The sequence below is a fragment of the Poromitra crassiceps genome (genome assembly GCF_964638095.1).
Source record: "Poromitra crassiceps genome assembly, chromosome: 4".
In the NCBI taxonomy this organism is placed as follows: Eukaryota; Metazoa; Chordata; class Actinopteri; order Beryciformes; family Melamphaidae; genus Poromitra; species Poromitra crassiceps.
Window position 1 is genome coordinate 25872159 of NC_139626.1, and position 25645 is coordinate 25897803.

General features: G+C 44.3%; 1 protein-coding gene across 1 annotated transcript in view; it reads right to left on the minus strand.

The window, feature by feature from the left end:
* Positions 1-10228: 10228 nt before the first annotated feature.
* LOC310775258 (supervillin-like) overlaps positions 10229-25645 on the minus strand; it is a 45377-nt gene continuing 29960 nt past the window's right edge. Inside the window, exons 14-25 of the mRNA XM_083635385.1 lie at positions 23966-24141; positions 23360-23495; positions 22402-22702; positions 22087-22241; positions 21698-21800; positions 21316-21523; positions 19825-19958; positions 19448-19603; positions 18796-18939; positions 16011-16123; positions 14439-14594; positions 10229-12093 (exon numbers count right to left, since the gene is read on the minus strand). Coding sequence (XP_083491511.1) covers positions 12007-12093; positions 14439-14594; positions 16011-16123; positions 18796-18939; positions 19448-19603; positions 19825-19958; positions 21316-21523; positions 21698-21800; positions 22087-22241; positions 22402-22702; positions 23360-23495; positions 23966-24141 — 1869 coding nt within the window. The 3' untranslated portion in view covers positions 10229-12006. The remainder of the gene's footprint in view (positions 12094-14438; positions 14595-16010; positions 16124-18795; positions 18940-19447; positions 19604-19824; positions 19959-21315; positions 21524-21697; positions 21801-22086; positions 22242-22401; positions 22703-23359; positions 23496-23965; positions 24142-25645) is intronic.

Consider the following 25645-nt stretch of genomic DNA (forward strand, 5'->3'; position numbering starts at 1 on the left):
TGGTTCAGTGAGGTCAGAGGAGTGCTGCAGACTGAAGGCTAGACCCTGTGGTGGTTCAGTGAGGTCAGAGGAGTGCTGTAGACTGAAGGCTAGACCCTGTGGTGGTTCAGTGAGGTCAGAGGAGTGCTGCAGACTGAAGGCTAGACTCTGTGGTGGTTCAGTGAGGTCAGAGGAGTGCTGTAGACTGAAGGCTAGACCCTGTGGTGGTTCAGTGAGGTCAGAGGAGTGCTGTAGACTGAAGGCTAGACCCTGTGGAGGTTCAGTGAGGTCAGAGGAGTGCTGTAGACTGAAGGCTAGACCCTGTGGTGGTTCAGTGAGGTCAGAGGAGTGCTGCAGACTGAAGGCTAGACCCTGTGGTGGTTCAGCTTGATAGCTGTGGAGGGTTCAAAGCTTTGCCCTGTATTGTGAGACGAAAAGCCTAAAAGTTCATCCCATAACATGGGGGGATTTGACTAAGCTCCATGCAGAGATGTCTAGGTAAATGTGGTGGGGAAAGGGGGTTTGGATCCCTGCAGATTGACAAAATGACGTGTTGCATTTATATGAAAAATGAGCAAAAAGTAAAGTGGCAATACAACTCAAAGTTATTGTGAGCCATGCAGTTACTCCTTCAGGTTTATACCTGATAAATACACACACATTATGCACATTTATTTCTAACCTCTATTATGGCATTGTTAATCTGAGTAAGTTGTGCATTTCCTCCCTTCCTGCGAGGATAATTACTGCTAAATGATAAATGCTAATGTCCTTTTGTCCCGACGTCCTTTTGTGGTACGATAAGTCACAGGCCTTGTTATTGAGACATGTTCATTATTTCTTTAGTCTTTCTTAAGTGAACCCTGGCCAAGAAGACAAGAGGCCTTCCATCCTCCATGCGATGTTAACAGAGTTGACTGGGGTTCGTCTCAGTGCAAGTAAAAAAAAAAGCTAAATTGCCATTAGCAATGGCATAATAAGCAACAACGGCACAGAGGAACACACAAATCAAAACGCTGAAGAGATGAGTGAAACACACACAGCAGTAGGCATCATCGTATGAGTAGTAAGATGAGCAACTGAAAAATGTGGAGCTAAATACAATGGTACAGCTCTTGGACTGGGAGCTCTATAACACATGCAGAAACATATCATCTGACGTGTGGCGTAAGCCCTATACTTATTACTTTAGATATGAAAATGACACAATAAGGCTAAAGCCACCAGCTGTCATTTGAAGGTATTTTCAGCCACATCAGTAGAAGAGCAACACAACTACAGTGCTTTTGATACATGCATGGTCCTGCTATTTCAGGGTGTCAAAAGGTCATAAGAGTTTGGGGGCAAAACGTCAAACTAAATGTTGCTGCCAAAACTACATGAAATTGAGTTCACAATAGATCAGATCGGCAATGTGGTCCCGCCCCCTTTTAGGGGGAAAACACAAGCCACTCGCTGTTGACTTCAATGTAAAATAGCAGTACCAAAAAATCATAGACAAAAAGGGGCCAGCTCGACGAGCTGCAGGGCGGGTGTAGGAATTGAGCACGCGTAGAGCAAGAGATGCCTAGTTTACTATTCACGTTATGTTCAGACCGGTTCAGACGCTGGGGTGGGCCAAATTCTTCCGGGTCGTGTTAACACTTCCGGCGGTCACGGCGCCAAATATGAAAGAACGTCATAGCGGACAGTGCAGGGGGTAAAACAAAGAATGTAGCCTACTACTTTGAGCTCGGTACACAGCAAGCAGGTATCCACTTAGCCAGGTCAGATAACGTTATCGTCGACAATGACGAGCACTTCCTTGTAAAACGTACCTGGACTCCAACAAAGAAAGCTTCAGATAGTTTTCTCTCCTCCAAGCGCTTGCGCCATTTACCCACGCCATAAGACCCGCAGACGTTAACGTAATTCCCTGGAATGCGAGACTTAACGAGCCAGTTACATGGCGTTGCATTCTTAGACATTGCCGTTTGCTTTTATTTGGTATGTTACATACAATTGGCTAAAGTATTAGTTAATTCAGAGTTAGATGATATTGGAGCAGCCAGCCATTTAATTTATTTTATTTTTTTAGCAGGAAGTCGTCACACGACCACACAACCGGGTCAAATGGGCGTGGCTACATAAGGTGAATAGGAGCAGAAGTCAAGTGCTTCAGTTGGCTGTTGTTAGTGGCATTCAGAGTGGTTGTTCCTGAAACCAGATTGCAATTGACTCATATCATACATACAGTATAAAAGTCTTTAATTTCCCAGCATGTGTCTCAGGGCAATAAATTATAGTTTTGAAATTGAATGATCATTTCTGTAAATTGGCGGGCTGCAGCTACCCCGGTTCTGTCTGTCTGGAGTTCTTACAGCCGGCCAGCTTCCTCGTGCCCGCCCTCTAATCCCAGCTAAGCCAATCATCGGGTTCTGTGGCACAGCAGCTAATGGGGCTTGTCCACTTTTTAACCTCCTGTGTGGCAGATAGAGGGAACTGAATTACTTCTGTGAGGGGGCAGCGAGACCATGGCCTCCCTCAGTTTCTCTACCTCTCCGCATATCTCCTCCATTCTTGCTTTTTTATTCAAAGAGATTTGCTCCAAAATGAGATCCTTTTTTTTTAAGTGTCATCCACTCTTCCAGTGGCTGAGTACAAAATTTGAGCAAATTATGATAGAAGCCTAGAAGATATTTTTCATGTCAAGGTTGACAGAATGACAGCAATTTTATGATTTCCTATCTACTCTTCATTTTCTTCCCATCTGGCCTTCATTTTACTGGCATTCACTTTCCCGCCTCTCCCCCTCCTTCAGCAGTCAATTCTCTTTTCTCCTCTCCTCAGTCCATCTTTCCTCTCTCTGCAGTCTGCACATGCTCCTTATGCATTGTTGCCAGCATCGGTGGATCCAATGTGCACAGGCCATGTGATTAGGTATTTCTTCCAGCATGTTTAGTGAAATGAGTGACAAATGATCTGTGAAATGAATGTCTATTCATTTCATAGGATCATTTGAACTAACAATCAAGGATAATATCAAATAATTCATTCACTGCTTATTGTTTTATACCATGTTTTTCTTTTCTGGGTTTATTCTATATTTTAGTAACATCAACCTGCCCCAGGGACTCAGATGTAAACTAGCCTCTGTGGCTATAATCTGGTGTATTTACATTTGTTCCAAGTGTTCATTAATATTAATAATTATTATAATAAACTAATAAAAATAAACAAAATTAATGTTGGATTAAAGAAATCAGACGTGTGCATGGTCATTTGAAAATTACAGCCCCTAATATTTATGACTTTGTAAATAGAACATTCTACCAACCCCAATTTAAGTATTTTTCAACCTGGACAATATTTTCACATCTGTTTATGTATAGAGTTGTGCTGGCAGCCTCCCTGTGTGTTATATAGAGAAACTTCACCCGTGTTTCAACTGGCACGAGGGGGAGGAGCTAACTTCACCTGTGTTTCAACTGGCATGAGGGTGAGTAGATGAGAGAATTTTCATTTTTGGGTAGCTGCAGCCCGCCAATTGAACTCTTCCTTTAACTGGCTTGAGTGGATCTGTGTCTACAGTGTGTGTGTGTGTGTGTGTGTGTGTGTGTGTGTGTGTGTGTGTGTGTGACATAATTTGAATGTATATGTACCGGTATGTATGTATGTATGTATGTATGTATGGTATTTGTATCAAGGTTTGAGTGCATGTGTTTGTATCAGAGATTGAGTGTGTGTGTTTGGATGGTAGCATTAACATCAGTGATCCTGGTAGTGATGGACAGATGGGCTGTGTCCCAGCCAAGCACGTGTTATTTAAAACAGCTATTTACAATGCATGAGTTAGGTAAGGCATGTTGGACTGTTTCACAATGTTCTGGGAATTTACAGGACCTCCACCCCACTTAAAATGAATAAACAGGATTCCTACACATTTTCCATTCAAAATTCCACCCTTTTCCAAACTCAAATTTCCAGAATTCTCTGTCACATCATATTTGACATCTGAGTACACAAGGGTGTCACTTTGTGTCTAAAAGTGGTGGGGACATGTCCCAATTGTAAATTACAAGAAAAAGAAGTAGGCCAGCACTCCAGAATGTCATTTTAAGATTTAATGGTAATCTGGGACAGACAGAACACAATGAACGTTTCAGCGTGTTCTGCAACGCTGATGAAGGCTTTACGTTGAAATGTTCGTTGTGTTATGTCTGTCCCAGATGACCATTAAATCTTAAAAGGACATCCTGGAGTGCTGGCCTACTTGTTTTTCTTATGCTTTATTTTGGCCCTGCACCCAAGTTGAACGTAGGTCTTGAGTGTGCTCGCTATCGGTGAGTTTGGACGTTACCAATTGTAAATGACACCTATGTCCACACCACAATTTGGAGGTTTTGGGTTTGAGCCTCAGTGAAAACTTAGCTTGGACTTTGAAGAACTTCTCAAGTGAAGACTGAAAAGCTCTGACAGAAAAGACTTGAGCTTGTGTAGACTCAGCTCTCAGTCTTAATCCGTTTCACGACTGTACTGTTTGGTGGTTAGGTGGCGCTGTCGGTGCCGCTCACCAAACGTCTGGAAACCGAGACTAGAGCTTGTGAGACTGCGTGGCTCACAGAGTTTGACAGCTGCATGACAGTTTTGAGGTTGAGGGTTTGAGCGAGCCTGGGTAAACCCAGCCTCCACGTGACCTCTAACTACGTGGAGGCTGGGTTTACCCAGGCTAGGTTTGAGCCTCAGTCAGTTAGAGTTATGAAAATGGACACCCAGATGAAAGACTGAAAAGCTGTGAGAAACGTAGAGACGTAGTGGCTCGAGTTGGATTACTGCCCAACAGTATTGAGCTTGTGGGTTCGAGCCTCCATCAGTTCTGAGGTCATGGGTTCGAGCCTCAGTCAGTATTAAACTGCGACAGCCAGACGAAAGAGAGAGAAGCACTCAGAGAATAGATTTGAGGGCGAAGGGGAGCTCGTGGTGCAATGGAGTTGTTGACCACATAGAGACACGGGAACCAGCGGGTGGCCGGTTCGATTCCTGCTCCACCACCACTACCTGGAGCTAGGGGGCGCCTGGTCTCCCCCCGACCTCCACAGAGATATGAGCAGGGGATTATGAGAGAGGAAACCACAGAATGCTGAACTTTTACCGACATTGAAAAAGTAAATGCATTCTCTTAGGATAATTATGATGCACAGGCTAAAACAACACAAAACACACTTAGACTGTCCATATGGGTCGAACCAGGTCTCAATCAACCGGGTCCGCCACTCCCACCCGTTCTCCTAGTGCAACTTTGACCTACTTAAACATCAGACTGTTATGTCAAGACCACTGGGGGTCACCGCGAGGCGACCTCCAGACGGTCCTTCGGCATATTACCTTTCATGTCGGCAATAATTACGCCAAGGGGACGTGACAATCGGTGTATTTTGACTCCCCGGGAGTGAGACCGGGTTGGAATACAGCTAGATAGAGACAGTCCGCATGTCTGGGAATGCCCACAAAATGTTAAACGGCTGGCGCGCGAGTGGGGTAAAACCGCCCATATTATCTCATGGGCTGACTCACCAAAAGACGGTTCTAAACTACATGTTTGGGGGTTCTAGAGCAGAACACAAGACGTCTGCTCAGATGTGCGTTTACTGCGGTGGTTAAATCCCCGATCGTGTCTGCCTGGGCTGGGCTATCAGCTAAATTCTAACTTTGCTGAATGGGTTTTTACCCCACCCTGACCACGCCCCCAGCCAGGCTGAGCCAGCTAAACCAGCGTCTATGACGAGACGTGGCGACTGGAGACTGGACTCTAACAACCCCAGACATCTGTGGAGAGGACTCCACTCCATGCTGCCACTGACTTCAAGGGGGAGAAACAGCAATCCCCCAACACATCACCCTCCCTGCCGGACGAACTCAACGCGTTCTACGCTAGGTTTGAGCCCTCTGCCAGGGCGCCCACCCCCCTGGATCCTGGACTTCCTGACAGACCGCCGCCAGGTGGTGAGAGTGGGCAACCTCACCTCCTCCCCACTGACCATCAGCATAGGAGCGCCCCAGGGGTGCGTCTCCAGCTCCTTCTGGTACGACCTCTACACCCACAACTGCGTGGCGACTCAAACTTCGAACACCACCGTGAAGTTTGCAGATGACACAGCAGTCGTGGGGCTGATCTCCAAGAGCGACAAGACGGCCTACAGAGAGGAGGTGGGGGCCCTGGAACAATGGTGCCAGGACAACCACCTCTCTCTGAACGTCTCCAAGACCAAGGAGATCATTGTAGACTACAGGAGGGGGGGGCGCACCCCCCCCCCAATCACTATCAATGGCACAGTGGTGGAAAGGGTGGACAGCTTCAAGTACCTGGGAGTCAACATCCACCAGGACTTGACATGGGCCGGCCACACCGCCACTGTTGTCAAAAAGGCCCAACAGCGACTACACGGACTCAGACGCCTGAAGAAATTTGGGCTAAGGCCAGAAATCCTTAGGGCCTTCTACAGAGGCACCATTGAAAGCCTGCTGACTGGCTGCTTCACCACCTGGTACGGGAACTGTACCACCATGGACCGCAGGGCGCTAAGAAGAGTGAGGCGCGCAGCCCAGCACGTAACAGGATGTGAGCTGCCAGAACTGCAGGAACTGTATAACCAGCGGTGCCTCAGGAGGTCCCTGAAGATCATCAAAGACACAAACCACCCCCACAACAGCCTGTTCTCCCTGTTACCCTCAGGGAGGAGATACAGGGTCCCAAAAGCACGCACAAATCGCTTGAGGGACAGTTTCTTCCCGCAGGCCACGAGACTCCTTAACATACACAAATAGTGTAGTAGCTGTACTGTACTGTACTGTAGCTGCTACCATTACGTATGTCTAATGTTTAATTGTATGTTTAATTAGGTATATGCTATATGCACCTGTGCAAACAGAATGTCAATTATGTTTAAGTGTGTTTAAAGTATGTACATGCCATTTGCTATGTGCAGTGAATATGTCACTGTCTTTGACTTGTCTTATCTCTTTACTGCCTTATTGCTTGTTGTTTCTCTTGTTTTCCTGCACCCATATGCCCTGTAAATTAGATAGTCAGATAGTCACAAATAGACAATAGTCTAGAAACAAATATTTTTCCATAGTCTCTTTTCCTAATTTCATCCTTTTAATTTCCATACTTGCATAGAACCCTGAATAAAACTTTTTTTTGCTATGCAGCACCATCATATAGTTTCTTTGTGTTTTTCTCTTTCTACTCATCACTCATCGATTATATGCATGAGCCAAAAGATTGAACAGTTTATAAGGGAAATGCTCTATGATATATCAAAGTTGGACAGACAATACCCCCTGGTGGTTAAATTGTAATAACACAGTTAACGTTCACCTAATGCGGTGGTTTCCACAGTACGTACAAGGACACACACACACACACACACACACACACACACACACACACACACACACACACACACACACACACACACACACACACACACACACACACACACACACACACACACACCCACCCAGAGCTGAAGGTGAGAGCAGCGCTCTATCACGGTAAAAAAAAAAGTGTTCCCCCGCTCCTTCTTACAAGTATTTGACGTGAATAACCTCTTTCTGTCGTAGTAAATAACACACAAGTTAAGCCTACTTCACTCACCTCCACAAATAATCTGCTTCAAGCCGCAGGGTCGTTGTTTCTGGAGTTTATTTGAAGACCGGAGCAGTGAGTGCTGTACTGACAATTGACAAATGGTGCAGACAGGTCCAGCCGCGCGAAAGTTTGGAGATGGTCTCGCGCAGCATAGCAGAGGCGTAGTGATACTCAGTTCCATAAAATAGTTCCAATTGAATGGAGAGTATGCAGCACGGACGTCACTTTCCCACTGGAACATGCCCCCTCAATCGGGACTGGCAAAACCTAAAACCTATGGGCAAAACATTCAGCAGGTTCTCTGTTGTTTGGAGCAGTAGGTGTCATTAATCTAGGCTGATTACTGCATTCAAAATCAGTCTTGCTGTCACTCAGTGGGCGTGACCATGCAGGGCCTAATTATATTCTCATTACATTAATTACATTTTCATTTGCTTCTCTAACACACACTAACACAATTAACTTTTGTAAAACACCCCAAAAAGGGACCTGGGCTTGGCCTGGACACGAAAGTTAAAATTAAATCCATGCCATGGACCAGCAGGGTACAGAGGAGGTCATTTCCATTGTGGAGCACTTCACAATCTCCTCCACCAGCATGACCATGCTGGTCAAGCAATCCCCAGCACAACCATGTTGGTCCACCAGCTTCACCATGCTGGTCCAGCAACTTCACCAGCTTCACCATGCTGGTCCACCAGCTTCATCAGCATGACCATGCTGGTCCACCCGCTTCACCATGCTGGTCCACCAGCTTCACCATGCTGGTCCAGCAACTTCACCAGCTTCACCATGCTGGTCCACCAGCTTCATCAGCATGACCATGCTGGTCCACCAGCTTCACCATGCTGGTCCACCAGCTTCACCATGCTGGTCCACCCGCTTCAGCATGCTGGTCCACCAGCTTCACCAGCTTCACCATGCTGGTCCACCCGCTTCACCATGCTGGTCCACCAGCTTCATCAGCATGACCATGCTGGTCCACCAGCTTCACCATGCTGGTCCAGCAACTTCACCAGCAAGGCCATGGTAGTTTACCAGCTTCACCAGCAAGCGTTAGCTGGTGGACCAGCAAGGTAATGCTGGTCCACCAGCATCAGACCAGCACTAACCAGCATAGACCAGCATCAGACCAGCACTAACCAGCATAAACCAGCATAGACCAGCAAGAAATTCATGCTGGTCTATGCTGGTTTTTTCAGCAGGGCTACCAAGGGTCCTTCAGAAGGTTCCATGAGGTCCCCAGCAAAATGAAGAATAGTTTAATTTAATTACTTATCAATTAAGTACCAAAGGCACAAGTTAGCACTCACAAATCTTCAGGACAAAGGAAACCTCTATTTCACCAATTTATTTGGCCATGTCAAAAAAACAAAAAACAAACACAGGCCAACGTTTCGACCTCATGGCCTTCATTATTTCCTCACTATAGATATAATCACAGCAAGCAGAATAATGTCTATTTTGATCAGAGGTTCCCTTCGCCTCGCTGTTATCAGTTACATTATAGGCTAATGTGTAAAAGAAAAAGAAAAAAAGGGGGGGGGGGTATGGTCAGAATCAAGCTGTCCAAAGATGTTAATCAAATGTGGTGTATCTGTAATGGTATAGGTCGGGCGGGCGTCACAAAACGCTCTGGACATTCAAAATTCTGACTTTAAGCTCAGAATGTTTACATTAAACTCAGAATCCTGACTTTTTTCTTAGAACTCTGACTTTAATCTCAGAAGTCTTCAGATATCTAACTTTAATTTCAGAATTCTGACATTAAAATCAAAACACTGACCTTTCCCGTTCTCCCCGTACCCCCCAGGGGGTTCCTCGTACATAACTCCCCACTAAAAACATGCAGAAGATCGTCATCCGACCAGTGACGACAACATCTGAAGTTGGTCCAATGAAGGTCCCCGGGCGCTGGAAAGAAATAGCGACCACTGCTCCTGGCCTGCCCCCTGGAGGGAAGGACAAGCCTGGATGGGTCAAAATGCAGAGTACATATTTCACCGGCCACCGTCAGCATGAGTGTGTTAGCGTCTGAAATCATGTCCTCAGTAACTTTAATCTCAGAATTCTGACATTCCGAATACTGACTTTCCCCCTCAGAATTCTGAATTTTAATCTGAGAATTCTGATCTTAATCTGGAAATTCTAACTTTATTTTCAGAATCCTGACATAAACTCAGAACTGATACATTTTTCACATGTGGCCCAAATCCTCTTTAGTAGTATTACATTGTGTCTTGTGGTAAAAAAAAAAAAAAAAAAAATCTGGCGACCCCAATGTTGGGAACCACTGTCAGTGAAAAGGCCCATGTAGGATTATGGTGTTTCTGTGCTGTCCAGCTTTATAATGGCTGTGCGAACACCCTGTAAATAAGCAATCACGTGTTGGTGCTCCATTATATTAATTTGGATTATTGCATCCGATTCACCTTATCCTGAAGGGCAAGATAGTAGAACACACACGACACACCAATATAATTTGGCAGATATACCTGATGGGAAGGAGATGTTTGTTGGGAGTATTGATCAGAATAAATCCTGAAGCAGAGGGATGTTATGATCAGAAGAACCAAATATGTTTTTCATATTTTTAATTTTATTAAAAATGAGGACATTAGCATCTGGTTCCCCCACCACCAACCAATGTTTCGGCCAAGTTTTATGTTGATAAAGAAAAGCTGGCAGACTAGCTGTGTCCACATCTTTTGCAAAACACGTGTGATAATTCTGCAAACACTTTTTTGGCAATATTATGCAGATAATTTCATAATTCAGACATCACAGGGAACAGGCAGTCATATTGACAAGGTTTTATATTGTAACATGCTATCATACAAAAGGAGCACAGAGTTTGCACTATACATTTGTGCTTTCCACTAGTTATAAAGGCAGCTCATACTGCAGTCTCTCTTGCACGCTCTCTCTCTTTCTCTCACACACACAGTCGAGTATTTACACAAACATACTGTCATTCACTGTGATTCACACAAAAAACATGTAGGCTATAATGCAACAAAGAGGTTAGTTTTGGTCCCAAACAAGCAGTCACCCACAGGACTGCCATCACTGGCACACAGGCAGTTATTCATGAGATCCAGGGAAGATTCAGTACCAAACTCATCAGTCAAATATATAATGGGTAAAAACGAACTAGCTTTTAATGAGACCGTGCTTATTAAGCGAATTTCAGGAGCAGGGCCACCCCTCAACCACTCCTCCCACAGCTACGACCAATCTAATTTACCTGACCTAACCCTCTACCCCAGTGGTACGCAAGCTTGCCCTACTCGCATTCAGCACCCCTCTCCCCACCCTCTTCTCTCTTTCCACCTCCTCTCCCTCTGCTCTCCTCCTCCACAGGACACTAAGAAAGGGGGTCTGTCATAGCCCGGGTGCCGCGGCTGATTGCCACGAAGCCGCTCCACACCACAGACGGCATTCATCATGTACATTCAATAAACTCTGTCATTCACTCTGCACATTCGATTCGTCGTTGATCACCCGCTTATTGCAATAAATCTATTAAATGGTCGTGCTTGATGGTGTGGTCCTTAGGGTGAACCGAAGTGGTTGATGGTGTGGTCCTAGCTAGTGAAACATGTACATTTGATGTGTTTTTGTTGTAGCATACTTGAACTCAAACTGGTTACTTGCACTCAGGTATACGGAGGACTTGAGACATGACCTTGGTGACTTGTATCTGAACACTGACTTGGCCTCCAGGTTTGGTGACTCGACTTCAACACTGCATTAACACTAAGGAGATCACTGGGACTTTGAGCTGTGATTTGCCCTTTCTGCCTTTTAACACCAACCAATCAGCAGAAATTATGCTTTAATTCTCAAAAAAGAAATCCTTGGAGAACTGCCAAATGTTTAGAATTAAGTCTAGAACATTTAAGTCTTTCAGATTTGTTTTGCTACATACAAAGCAGTCACTTTTAGCTGACTTCTATGAAATGATGGTTAAATCTATGAATAGCTCCCTTAGAGCTTTAGTTGCTCATTTAAACCACAGGTAATTTTTACATTCTCCCAACAAATTTGACCATGTCTGGAGTAAACATACAAGGAAATCCATTTATAGTATATTACATATTTATAATGTGGGGGGTAAATATAATTACTATATTAGGAAAACACCTCGCCACCAAAGGTTAACAATTGCACATAATTGTTGGTTATGATATTTCATTAACAGGGAAAAACGTAAAAAATGACATTGTTAAAAATAACAGATCAACATTTGAACAGATGTACACTTGCTTTTGCTTTACAAGATGAGGAAATTATCTTCCTTGGAGTACAAAAATGTAAGAAAAGGTGCCATAAACATATAAAAAAACACCACAAAGGTTCTCTTATTTGGTTTGTGTACAAAAACATGTCTTTTAAAACAGGCCCTTGCTCTTCTTCAGGTTCTTTTGTTTCCAGCTTGGCAGGGCATTGAACTCCACTCGAGTCATCTCCAGAAGACACTGCAAAACATTCATAGAAGACAGTCACAGGAGGCCAGTTATTATGGGCAACATTTTTGGTCCTTGATTGCAGTCATAGACTGCAATCGATAGCTATGGCACGATTTAATTTCTGTGTGTGTGTGTGTGTGTGTGTGTGTGTGTGTGTGTGAGAGAGAGAGAGAGAGAGAGAGAGAGAGAGAGAGAGAGAGAGAGAGAGAGAGAGAGAGAGACGGAGAGAGAGAGTGGTAAGATCCCACTATGTTTGCACTATTCCATATATGTGTGAGTTGACTTCACAATCTTTTTGTTGACTCGTTTGACTTTTTGTGTTATGTTATTTCAAAATGCATTTATTCAGGATTTCAGTCTGAGTTCTTCATTTGAAAGTATACAATTAAAATAGAGAAATATATTTTACATAATTCAACTGTTTGGGATACTTGTTTGTGCTGTCCTGCCACACGTTGACATCTATTTAGTGGTTGTGAACAACATTTTTCAGTGACACTTTATTTGCATAGTCCACCTACAAAGAGTGGATACTATTTGTAAAATTTCAACAGCTTATTAGTTGACATTCAACAAACAGATTCTGTGTGCTTCCCATTCCACACACCTGCACCTAGTGTCATACTATATGGTATGTTCATGAATTTATACTCTATAGATCATTAATTCCCAAACATCCGCGGGGCTCCACCTGGTGGTCCACCAGAGAATTGCTTGTTTTTATTATTATATATACACATTAACCCTGAGGAGTAGCCGGAACGGGCCGATTTTCGGAAATATCGATATTTGGGAAATATCACAATTTTGGACATTTACTTCCAGAGGCTGCAGCAGGCTCAGTTTTAAAGCCAGAGTGACGTTTCTGGTATCATATGAAACTAGAAGACCTAAGGAACCTCAATGTGTACCAAAAATGTTTGTGAGGAAGGTATCTAAATAACACTCCAAGGTTAGGCTAAATTTTGGTGAGGCAAAAAAACATTTTCAAAGGGGTCCTCTTTTTCACAGACTAATGTTGGCAGGTGTTTGTGTGTGTCCGTTTTGAACCAGCTAGTAGCCTTATATTGTCATTTAGCCTTTCTGCTGCTATTGCATGCTTAAATCAGCAAATGTTATTTTATTGTGGGGGGAGGGAGTGATATACGCAGTGGAAGTGGTCCCTGGGAAATTTGGTGCGGCACGTAGTGGGACTTGTACGGAAAAGTTTGGGAACCCATGCTAGAGATAATCTAGGCGACAGAGCTTTCTCCAGGGCAGCTCCCAAGCTCTGGAACTCTCTCCCCCCGGACATTAGAGAATCAGACTCCCTCAATGTCTTCCAATCCCGCCTCAAAACCCATCTCTTCTCCTCTGCCTTCTCCTAGCTCCCCCTACCTATCCCTGTGTGCCTGTGTCGTGTTTGTCCATTGTCTGTTGCACTTACGTCGTCCCCGACCCTTTAGTGTTTCTTTGTTTGTAAAGCGTCTTTGAGTCCTAGAAAAGCGCTATATAAAACCCATGTTTATTATTATTATTATTATTATTATTATTATAATCTGTTAAACTGTTGAATTGTTGAACATCAACTAATAAGCTGTTGAAATGTTACAAATACTTTGTCTACAGTGTAGACTCTCTGTAGGCAGACTATCCAAATAAAGTGTCACCCAATTTTCTATTAAGCTTTCTTTTTTTAAATGTGTCTTGCAGGCTATCAAAGCTGAGCCCTACACTACAGTAGATCTTAATGGGCTGAATGGGATTTTCGGGTGTAGGTTGAATCTTCCATCACAATACTTAAGCATAGTATGGGACACATGTTCAGTCATGGATGACATTCAAGTCCAGTTCTTGAGGTTTAAAAATACAGAGAATATAAATGATCCCTTTCCAATTGCTTTAATTTAAAATAATTACTGTAAGGTGTAGTTTCTGTTGGCTTTTCTAGTTCATTTTAACAAAGCAAAGGGGTTAAAATACTACAGTACTTGCTTTCTCTGGGTAAGGGTTATTTAAATATTATGCATTCACATAAATGCCTTCAGTATTTTGCATAGAACTCAGCCTAACAATCTCGAGTAAATGCATTTTGAAAATATTTTCAGAGCACAGCAAAATGTCAAGAGGTTTGAATACTTCTACTGCACGGCACTATATTTAATTAAACATTTCTGTGTCAAGTGTCATTAAATTCCACTTCAACTTGCACTGTTTTTCTTCTTAGCCTTTTCCCTCTGATTATGCATGTGTAACCATTTGGTTTTGATATTCATTTCAACTGTTCCTCTTGCTTTGTGTCACTGTGTGTATTTATATAAATCATTTTAACGAGGACAAAATGCACAGTGTTTCCGACTTGTGCCCTACAGTACCTTGAAGTCCTGGTCAGAGAGGTAGTCCTCTAGGCGCAGGGGGTCCACTCCCTCCGGCAGCGGCTTCCTGGTCAGCTCCTCGATGGAGTACTGCTCCTTACTGAGCCTGGACAGCGCCTCCTTCACTAAGATCACCTTGTTCTTGGGGCCATCCGCCTGCGCACGCACACACACACACACACACACACACACACACACACACACACACACACACACACACACACACACACACACACACACACACACACACACACACACACACACACACAGGAGGTCAACAAATGCTAAACTGCACAAAATCTTGATTTGCATGAACTGAATTATACAGGATGTGTGAGCATGAATAAAAAAATATATATACCGGTATATAGAAATAAGCTTAAGTGGTGCATAATGATAATAATAATGTACACATTTACATTAATGCCTGTACAGCATATTAAACTGTGTATGACTTTAGGGAGGCTGGTCACTGGTTCAAACCCTGAGAGTGTCCCTTCTTGCTAACGCGACCCCAAGCTAGACATTTAACCTGAACTGGTCATTAAAACCCCTTGCATTGTGGTCCGGCTGTTTTGAGCATGAGATGATAGAAATTACAGGGTTTTCTCTCCATTACTCATGAAAATGTGCTTGGCACTCAGCATCAAAGTGAGATATTTGGAGAATGGCGCTGTGACAAACCAACAGCCTGCATCGTGCCACTCGGAGTTATTAGAAGGGTGTTTACATGCACATCATTATTCTGTTTCTATTCGGGATATTCAGATGTTCCATTTATGAAATGGCCCATGTAAATGCCACATCCCATCTAAAACCACAGACCTATTTGGAATAATGTGCATATAGAGAGCCAAAGTGAAACGTCACTTCCTTCGCAGCGCTGGTACAGGGAGAAAGCAGGAAGTGATGTTTCACTTTGGCTCTCTATAAAGACACCCAATTAAGAATATGCACACTGGGATGCAAACCAACACTGAGCACTTTGTAATAATGCTAAACTGAATGTGAGGTCGTGTAGTCCCTGTGTCATGTATGCCAGTATGTGCTTGTTACTCTTCTGACTTGTCTACACAGATATATCTGAGAAAATGATCTGTAGTCCTCTGATTGTACCTCTGAGAAAAGAGGATTCAGATTCTTTCCAAAGGCTACAGTGTGGAATACAGAGCCAATACAGTACTGAAACTACACATGCGCGAGCAGGAAATGCACAGAGCTCTGCCATTGGTTCTGAAATTTGCCCGCCCCACAAAAGCTCATCCTATCCAAATGTGGAGTGGGCGGATTCGAAAGCCTGAAAACTCCCCGCCCTTTTTTGAAAAACTGACATGAAGGCCTGGCTTTCTTCTCTCTGGTCACAGGGGGTTGCATATCTCTTTAAGGAGTTGTCTGTCAAGGCAAGTACACCCGCCCAACCTCCGCCCACTGCTAAACACTGGGAGAAAGCTTAAGGCCAGAAGAACGAAATGAAATGTGAGTTCACACCTGCCTGGTTTACCAGGCTACCAATACAGTCTTGTATAGTAACAATATGGAAAGGTCATAGTGAACAACAGACAAGTCTCCTACCGGTGCAGTGATGCTGGGGTCTTTCTCCCAGTATGGGAAGATGTTGGTGAAGGTGAAGGGTTCGCAGCCTGCTAGGATCAGATAGGCCTGAGGGGGGCGGCGAGGGTTCTTCTCTGCAAGTCATACCACACACAGGTATGGAGAGGAAACATAATTGTGCTGATGCATTTGAGTTGGGTTCCAAATTGATGTACTGTATTTACAGTACCTTTATGTGAAAAGTTAGCACCTACTCTTAGAAAATGATTGCAGAAAAATAAAGTAAAGTACCGTCTAGTAAGAACTTTGTTGGGTGGTACAGTATATGCCAGACAATTGGACTCGAGTCATAGGGACTCGGACTCGAGTCGCAAATTTGACGACTTCCGACTCGACTCGGACTTGGAAGGTAAATACTTGAAACTCGACTCGGACTTGGAAGAAAATGACTCGAAACTCGACTCGGACTTGTGACAAGATCAGCCGAGTGCACCAGCTGGGCGTACACCTAGGTTTACACGCTACGTCCGATGTAGAACTCAAAGTTACGACTAACTTAAATTTATGACTAGTGCACCCTGTATGCGCTGCGTCTGTGTATGGAGCAGGCGTAAAAGTTACACCCAAATGCGTAGCTACTCACTGACAGCTGTCTCATCTTGATCTGCGCGTGATGCGGCCGGAATCTTCTCCCAAAATAGACTGTGCTGTAAAATAGACGTTTTGGGCGCAGGACCTCCGCTCGTCGGCGGGCTGATGCGTCGGAAGATCTTTCAATTTCTTCCTGACTTCGTCAACTGCCCGCAGTGCGCAGTCTGCCATCGCATTCAGTAGGCTACTGATTGCACTTGTGATCAAACTGCTTGTGTTGGCGATGTTAAATTGAGCTGTGAGAACGTTTCTATGCTTTGAATACAACTCTATAAGTTTGAGCTGAGTTGGAGCTGTCTGTCAGCTGTCTGAGAGAAGTGTGTTGCTTGGCAACAAGCACGTATTAACGTGAACGCGCACGTCTGCAACCTAAATAATCTCTGCCTTGTCATTTTTTCTAACCTGTGACTCGACTTGACATAACCTGTGACTCGACTCGAGACTTGACTTGAAATAACATTGTGACTTGACTTGACTTGACTTGCCGACAAAAGGAAAGACTTGGGACTTGCTTGAGACTCGGGACCAATTGACTTGAGACTCGGATCAGAGGGACTTGGACAATTGTCTGGTATATACTATTTGTATGGTATTTGTTAAGGCTGCATTCAGCAATGTTTTTGTGTTAAAATAATAATGGATCAAAATTAGGCGTTGACCTCCCACTATCCAATCAGAGAAATGTTTATGTTTTCTGGGGAACAGAAGGTCAGATCGCGATGCTTTAAAGGACTATATGTTTTTCCGTGAGTCACTACGAGTTACGGTTGCGGAGATACGTCCGCCCTGCATGCAGGGCTACAGGAGAGAGATAGAGGACAGCGGGGGGGGGGGGGTTGGGGGTTCCAAGTTACTGACCAAACACTATTTCAGTGATTGCTGTCAGAATATAGAGCCATTTAACACCTATTTTAACACAAAAACATCGCTGAATGCAGCTTTAAGTGAATGCAATGTACGGTAATTGTTAGGTAATTAGGGGTTCAAGCCCTGAAGGGGCTGAAACCCTATTGTTTTTGTGCCGGTTTATTATTATTCTCGTTGTTGTTCATCTGCCCCAACGCAAATTCCCGAGAGTTGGTAAATGGCAGAGACCTGAAATTTGGCACAATGGCAGATATTGGGTGCTAGTTTCTGCTCAAGAAATAGTTTTCGAATCGGCCTGAAGGTGGCGCTATAATCAAAGGTTTTACGTTAAAGGCCATAACATCCACGCCGTTTGTCCGATTTTCAAACTTTTTCTTGGACATGTTCAGGTGAACCTGCTCTACAAATTTGCCTCAAGGACCCTCAAGGTCCGTCTGGAAGATTTTTGAGATATTTGGAAAAGTTTGGAAAACACATTTTTGACATCTCCTCCTAGACCGTTTGACAGATTTCCACCAAAATCGCCAGGAAGCATCTATACCAAGCTCTACAATCCTGAATTTTGGATTTTTGAAATCTACTTTAGTTTGGGAGATATCAATTGTTAAAGTTGTGAGAGGGCGTGGCCTCACAGCTAAATTGTCATAACTTCATGACCGATTAACGAATCTTGACGAAACTTGCAGGAGGTCTTCGGAGACCATCCCAGACCATGCGTGTCAAATTCTGTGCAATTCGACCAAAAGGGGCACCATAAACATCAGAAATGGGCGTGGCTTAACACAAAAAAGGCTGTAACTCCACACCTGTTTGTCCAATGATCACGAAACTTGTCAGATATATCAAGGAGGATGTCCTAGTCATAATCAGAAGTTTTGTCATCTGCGCAAGGCTTAAACCCCTGCTATCGCCGCTTGTGGCTATATTTTGCTTTGTTTTTATACCCTGTTTGTAAAGTCAAGTTCAATAATGTAAAAACACATCTTGGCCCCTTAATGTTAAAGTGGAATATTACTCAACTTAAGAATTCATTTTGTTAATATGATGGCCTTGGACAGCCCAAGAAATATTTCTCTACATGAAAAACTCATTATCAAGACACAAAAGCTGGTAAAGGAGGGCTCCTTAACCTGTCCTAAACCACTGCGTGAACATATATTTACGCTTAAATGGTATAGTGCTCATTTTAAACTGGTCACCCGCTAATTAGCCACTCCTGCTATGGTTGGCCGTGACCTCTGACCTTTACAGTATTGCAGCACTGTCTCCATGGCACACTTCCTCTGACCTTTACAGTATTGCAGCACTGTCTCCATGGCACACTTCCTCTGGTTGTCCCAGCGCATCTTGGCCGAGCCGGTGCACTGGGTGTCGTCAGGCTCACGGCCCTGCCACAGGTACACCTCCATACGGTTATCCAACAGGAACAGAGCTGGTAAAGCAGTGGCAAGGCAATTAGCTCAAATGGTCGAGCAATGGGTAATGTAACATGCTAGGTATGATTCAAACAAAACAGACATTTTCAAATATTATTCCTTCCTACCATACCTACTTTTATCAGTTTTTTACCAAATGTACCTATCATCAGCTTAGACAGCAGAAATGTGATTTCTGGGAAATTAGGTGATGAAGGTCATATTGCTGGTAAAGTTTGGCTGTGGAAAGCAAGTTTGGCTACTTTGTCAGGTACTGCAACTGCCCAATGTTTGGAAGTCCTATTTCAATACCGATGACAGAAGGTGAAGAAGAAGAAGAAGAAGAAGAAGAAGAAGAAGAAGAAGAAGAAGAAGAAGAAGAAGAAGAAGAAGAAGAAGAAGAAGAAGAAGAAATTTGTGTGGTACCTGGCTGTTAAGAACAGTACAGGTGTGTGGTACCTGGCTGTTAAGAACAGTACAGGTGTGTGGTACCTGGCTGTTTAGAACAGTACAGGCGTGTGGTACCTGGCTGTTGTGCAGAGTAGAGGTTCTCCTGGAGGAAGGGCATGGCCATGACTCCCTCCGTCACCCTGGCTGGACTCAGCTGCTCCTCCCCTTCAAACACCCCGGAGCTGGCACTCAGCCGGAACAGCCGCGGCGTGTAGTTGTACTTCCCTGGGTCTTGAAGCAGCAACACACACACATGAACAATTCAGCTGACATACAGCAGCCATTTAAAAAAAAAGCAGCCGTTTGTCGGTCCTGCTGGTTTTCTATCCTACCACGTTAATTGTATTCACTTGGCATCCCAGGTGTAAATCTGTCCATATTGTATGGCTACAATGAAAACCAGCAGGGCTCTGGGTCCTGAGGACTGGGCTGATGTAAATGTGAAGCTGTACCTTGCAGCATGCAGTCATAGGCCTTCCTGTCCTGCTGGCCCAGAGTCGCCAAAAACTCTGTGGGCTCCGCCCCTTCCTCCACCTCCTCCACTTTCACAGCGCTGGTACTGCTCAGACCCAACTCTGCAGGACACCTGGGGGGGGGCACACGCACACGCAAATGCAAATGCAAACACACACACACGCACACTATTGATATTGTGATACGAGACAACATATCGTCTGTAATATGGTGAAATAACTTCAATCTTACAGGAAAGCGATAACATTTTCGGAACGCATCTGAATGCATTATGAGCATAAAATGGTAAGTGGCCTGCATTTATATGGTGCTTTTATCCAAAGCACTTTACAATGAGTAGTAGGGGTGTCACAATATATCGTCCCACGAAATTTCGCGATAGTAAAACGTCACGATATGTATCGTTGAGATGAAATCTCATATCGCGAATTTTTTTTTTTTTTTTTTTTTTTTTTTTTTTAAATAGACTAAGAAACGTCTTTGTTTGTTGAAGTTCAATGTGTGGAAAGTAGTTCAGTTGAACAAGTCTCTGAAGAGACACATGAGAAGTTATATAGGAGAGAAACCATTCAATTGAGTTTCTGGCAAAACTGTTTACTTGACAGGAAAAACTGAAGATGCATAAAAAATAGATTAAGAAAAGTCTTGTTGTTTGAGTTTGAAGAAAAACTGAAGATGCATAATGAGAATTTATACTGCTGAGAAACCTTTTAGTTCAAAGTAAATCTAAGTGACGGTGTAACTCATTCTATTTCAAGATAAGCCTTATCTCCAATCTCATGTTTTTTCTAGTTGTTATTGTAATAACAATTTCCCACAACAGCATGTTTTGTATTTGTGCATTTCAAATAAAATACTACTTTTCCAGTCATATATTGTCATTATTCAAGTTTAAAAAAATATTGTTAAAATCGTATCGTATCGTATCGTTATCGTGAACCCAGTATCGTGATACGTATCGTATCGTGAACTGAGTGTATCGTGACACCCCTAATGAGTAGGTACATTCACCCATTCATACAATGATGGCGGCAAGCTATCAAGCAGGGTGCTGGCACAGCCATCGGGAGCAATTTGGGGTTCGGTATCTTGCCCAAGGACACTTCGACATGCAGACTGGAGGCGGTCAAAAGCGATTAGTGGATGACCCGCTGTACCTCCTGAGCTACAGCCGCCCCAGTGATTAGCTGCGATGAACAAGGATTGGCTTTACCTGCTCATCATATCCATATGACTTATTATTGATTGCACATTACTGATTACTAGTGATAGTTGCTCATTTTCAAAATGTTCTTGTGTAAATATCTTATGAGAGGGGAAAAAAACCCAAATATCATCACATTATTGATATTGAGGTATCCTGTCTAAAATATTGTGATGATACTGTATTTGATTTCGCCGATATCGCCCCGCCCTATCGCAGCCACACCCCCATTCCCCAACGGCCCATCTATATGCCCATGCCTTACCGCTGTGAGAGTTTTTCCACAGCCCTGGTGGCCACCTGCCTGGCAGCCCCCTGGGCCTTGCAGCCATGCCACAGGTAGAGGCGGCCTTTCTGAGCGTTCAGCAGCACCAGGCTGGCCCGCGAGCGCAGGCTGGCACAGCAGCACGCCACCTCCACCAGGGAGGCCTCAACCATCGCCTCGCCGCGCACACAGAACAGCTGCCAGTCGCCTGGAGAGGGGATGTAGGCATGGTTAGAGGCATTTGTGCCAGAATATTACCATTATAGATGTAGCTGAAGCAAAAGCAATCAGCACATTAAGAGGAGGATAGATTCGGACTTGAGTCTTGCACCAATTTGTATCCGCCCCCCCCCCCCCCCCCCCCCCACACACACACACACACCTGTGTTGTTGGCACTGTCCTCTCTACTGCCCTTGTGGATGACCAGACCTCCCTGGAAGAGTTGGACGAAGCACGGAGGCTCCTTCCCCTGGCTCACCAACACCTGGACAGCAGGAGACCAGACACATGAAGAAGGAAAAGGGAATACTTGAACTCGGATCAACTTCTACCTGGACAGACTAAACAAGACAGAATAAGGCCTTTTTAATGACATTCTAACATGTTTGTGTTCATACTGAATGGCTGAATAAATGGACAAATTAATGTTTTTTCTTTTTTCAGAATCACGATGTGATGGCTAAACAGGAATATGCGTACATTAAAAAGATGATTTTATTGAATATTAAACGAAAAATCAAGCCATTTCAATGAGTTGCTGTGATAGCCACCTGTGAGCCCCTGTGGCTGCCCAGCTCCACCGTCATCAGAGCCGAGGTTCCCTTCTCGCTGACGCTGGAGTGACGGCCCTGCCAGAAGAAGCAGGCGCTCCGTTCCCTGCCAGGAGTGCCAACACTCAGCTCCCCGGGCTTCTGCCGCTTCCCCACTGACACCACACACACACACACACACACACACACACACACAAACAAACAAACAAACAAACAAACAAAAAAACAAACAAACAAACAAACAAAACCCCCTGGATGAAAACAGCTTCCACTTCGGGACAATTCAAGAATATTTTGACCGACCCTATGACTCACCGACAGTGGTGACCGAGTACTTCCAGCGGATGATGTAGGCGTCACCTTCATGTAGTTGGCCCAGGCTCTCCTTAGGCAGCTCTTGTTCACCATGCTCTCTGATGTGCCAGGCCTCTACAGCCACCGTGGCCAGCTCCGCCTGCCGGCCGTCCTCCGTGCGCACCAGGCCGCGGCCCCGCCCCACGTCCACGCCCTCCAACACGCTCTTCACCGGCTGGGGCTCGTTGTCCAGCAGGGCCTTGGCGTCGCACGGCTGGAGCTCCAAGTCAAACGGAGAGCGTGGGCTGGAGTGGACCGGGCTCTGAGCCGACAAAGAGACGTGTCACTTTATTTGTCCACTGTTGACTCTCAACAGGTTTTTTGTGTGCGTGTTGATGCTCAATAAATGTTAACAAGCTGTGATTTATATCAACTAACTGTAATTTAATGGTCAAGTACATGTCAAATGACCATCAAAGGTCTATTGGTAGACTGTCAACAACGTTGGTTAAGGCGAAGTGTAAGCACATAAAATAACTTGGCAAAAGTCAGTATTACCGAACTCAGGCAGTTCACTCACAAGCACTTAAACTCCTACAGTCTCTTGGCTAAGCTGTCACGTTGGCAATGTAAAAGGTGCCTGTTATGTTTTTGTTTGTTTGTGGGGTTTTCTTTTTTTGGGGGGGGGGGGGGGGTTCTTATGTGAAGCCTTAACACTTGTGTCAAATGCTTCTACTTTATGTTGTGTAATTTATGTAATGTTTTATATGAAGCAAGCAACTGTGTCCATGACAATTTTCCTCCCGTCCCAGGGACAATACAGTTTAACCTAACCTATTTCAAAGAGTAGGGATGTGTTTCGTCCTAGCCAACAGTCAAGAGATGCTCAGTTGATGAAATCTGTTAGCATTTGAGATTAGCACTTGCCCCTTATAGTTTAATAGCGGCTGGTTGAATACATGAAGAGACTTTTCTCTACCTTGATTTCCTCAGCCAAGGCTGCCTCCTCCTTCTTCCTCTCGGCCCAGTCCAAGAACTTCTCTCTGAACAGGGCCGTCTCATTGTGCTCCGACAGCCTGCCAAACAGAGCCCAGCTTGGACGACTCTCCCCCTGCCTGGGTAACACCATGCAAGCGCGCGCACACACACACACGCACGCACGCACACACACACACACACACACACACACACACACACACACACACACACACACACACACACACAGCGGAAATAAACATCACTGCGGAAATAAACATCACTTCTGATGTGAGCTGTAATGGTGAGCTATAACCACTAGAGGTCAGCATAACACAAGCACTAACCCAGTAGGCTCTGCTCAATTCATGCCACTTTTAATTGTATTATCAGGTATGCACATACCGGTATATTCTCTGAGAACTGAGCTAATGATGGTGTTATTGGTGTACACTTGAAAAAGACGGGGGCCACACACACTAGAAAGATGCGCCCACAATATATTAAATGTAGTAGCCTGATATCACTATGGAAGAGTACTAAACTCAATCTTTTTCCACTTTTACAATTAAAGCCCTATATAATTGGCAGGGATCAGCATCACACTCACTGTGGGGCATCCTTATTGGTGGCGGAGGAGTCTAGCGGGTTGACTCTGCAGTTGCTATAGTCGTAGCTGCCGCTGTAGAGCTGCTTGCCCAATTTGACGGCCACCTTCCGGTCACCCAGGGGCACGTCTTTTCCGTGCCATACGTACACTTCACCACCAAAGTCAAACACCAAGACCTGAGTGTGTGTATGTGTGTGTGGTGTGTGTGTGTGTGTGTGTGGGGGGGGGGGGGGGTATGGAAAAAGTTAGGAAAGAGGGAAAACAGGAGGGAGAGATAGCAAGTGGGTTGGTTTTCAAGGGAGATGGATGAGGAGAGAGCTGTTCACCAAAAAACTACCGAATGAAATTCAAGTGAACCATAGACCAGACCGGCACATCCGGGTACTTCGCAAAACGTCAACGCCGCGCCCCTTTTAGGGGGAAAACACAAGCCACTCGCCGTTGACTTCAGTGTAAAATAGCAGTACACCATGACATGACAATATATTCCAACTCGGCCGGCCATAGAATGTGGGAACTATAGGAACTATAGGACGAATCAGCGTGACGTCACTGCCACCCAAAAATGCGTAACCCCACGGCAGTTCACTAGTATGAGTTGTGCCAAACAAACGTTAATATCTCAAACAGTATACATCACATCACTTATATTTTGACATTCTGAGTGAGAGCAGAATTAGCTCTAGCGTTTGATGTATAATATATGCATGTCTTGTTAAAGTTGTGTGAACTGTCGCAGTTTTTAAAATTGTAAACACGGTCAGATGCTCAAACTCAGGCTCCATATGGTTCCATTGCCGTTGCCACCAAAATGCTGCTCGGCTGATCCATCATATAGTACTTGCCTTATATGAACGCTGTATCTAGCCCAATGATGAATTTCTACCAGGTTACATGCATCATCCACATTGACGCTGTCACCCCTACTCTAAAAAAACAACAACAACATTGCAGATCCGGATTTTTTTATTTATTGTTACTAGTGAAACCAACAACACAGCAACTCGTCGGCATATCTCTATCAAATTAAACCCTTTGAAATATTGAAGTGTTTTGAGCTACTTGCACAGTCTTTTACTATAGAGACACTGCGTAACGCGTCATCATTCAGAAACCACACCCAAGACGGGGGAAAACACAAACTCCTGTCCAATCCTGGCATTCTCCTATGTCACGTGCATGGTTGCGTGTTGCACCAAAAGATCGTATATACGGAAGATGAACACTCCAACTTACTTCTTGACAGCTAGATCCACATTTTTCTTCTCGCCAATTCTCAATGGCTTCCTTGTTTTGCTCAGGAGTACAAAAAAACTTTAACTGGCGATTTTTTACATTTGTTTTCTGCGCAGCCCCACCACACAACCGCTTTTAGCTATGTTTAATTCAACGAAAATGACGCTGGTGTGTGGAAATGAACGGAGCTCTTCCCCCGTGATGGGCGTGGCCTATTACATGCAGTGTCTCTATGGTGGGTTTCCCCAAAAAAGGGGCGCGGCCTTGGCGCTTGACGACGCGGCGCTGTTCTGGTCTATTGCTGGTTAATTTGAATTGTAAAATGATTACAAAAAAAGTCCAGATTCTTCACGGCAATTATAACAATCTACAACTAACTAACAAAATATTCTATATATTCAAGATCAATATGTAGCTAAACATCTGTCTGGACTGAAAAAAAAA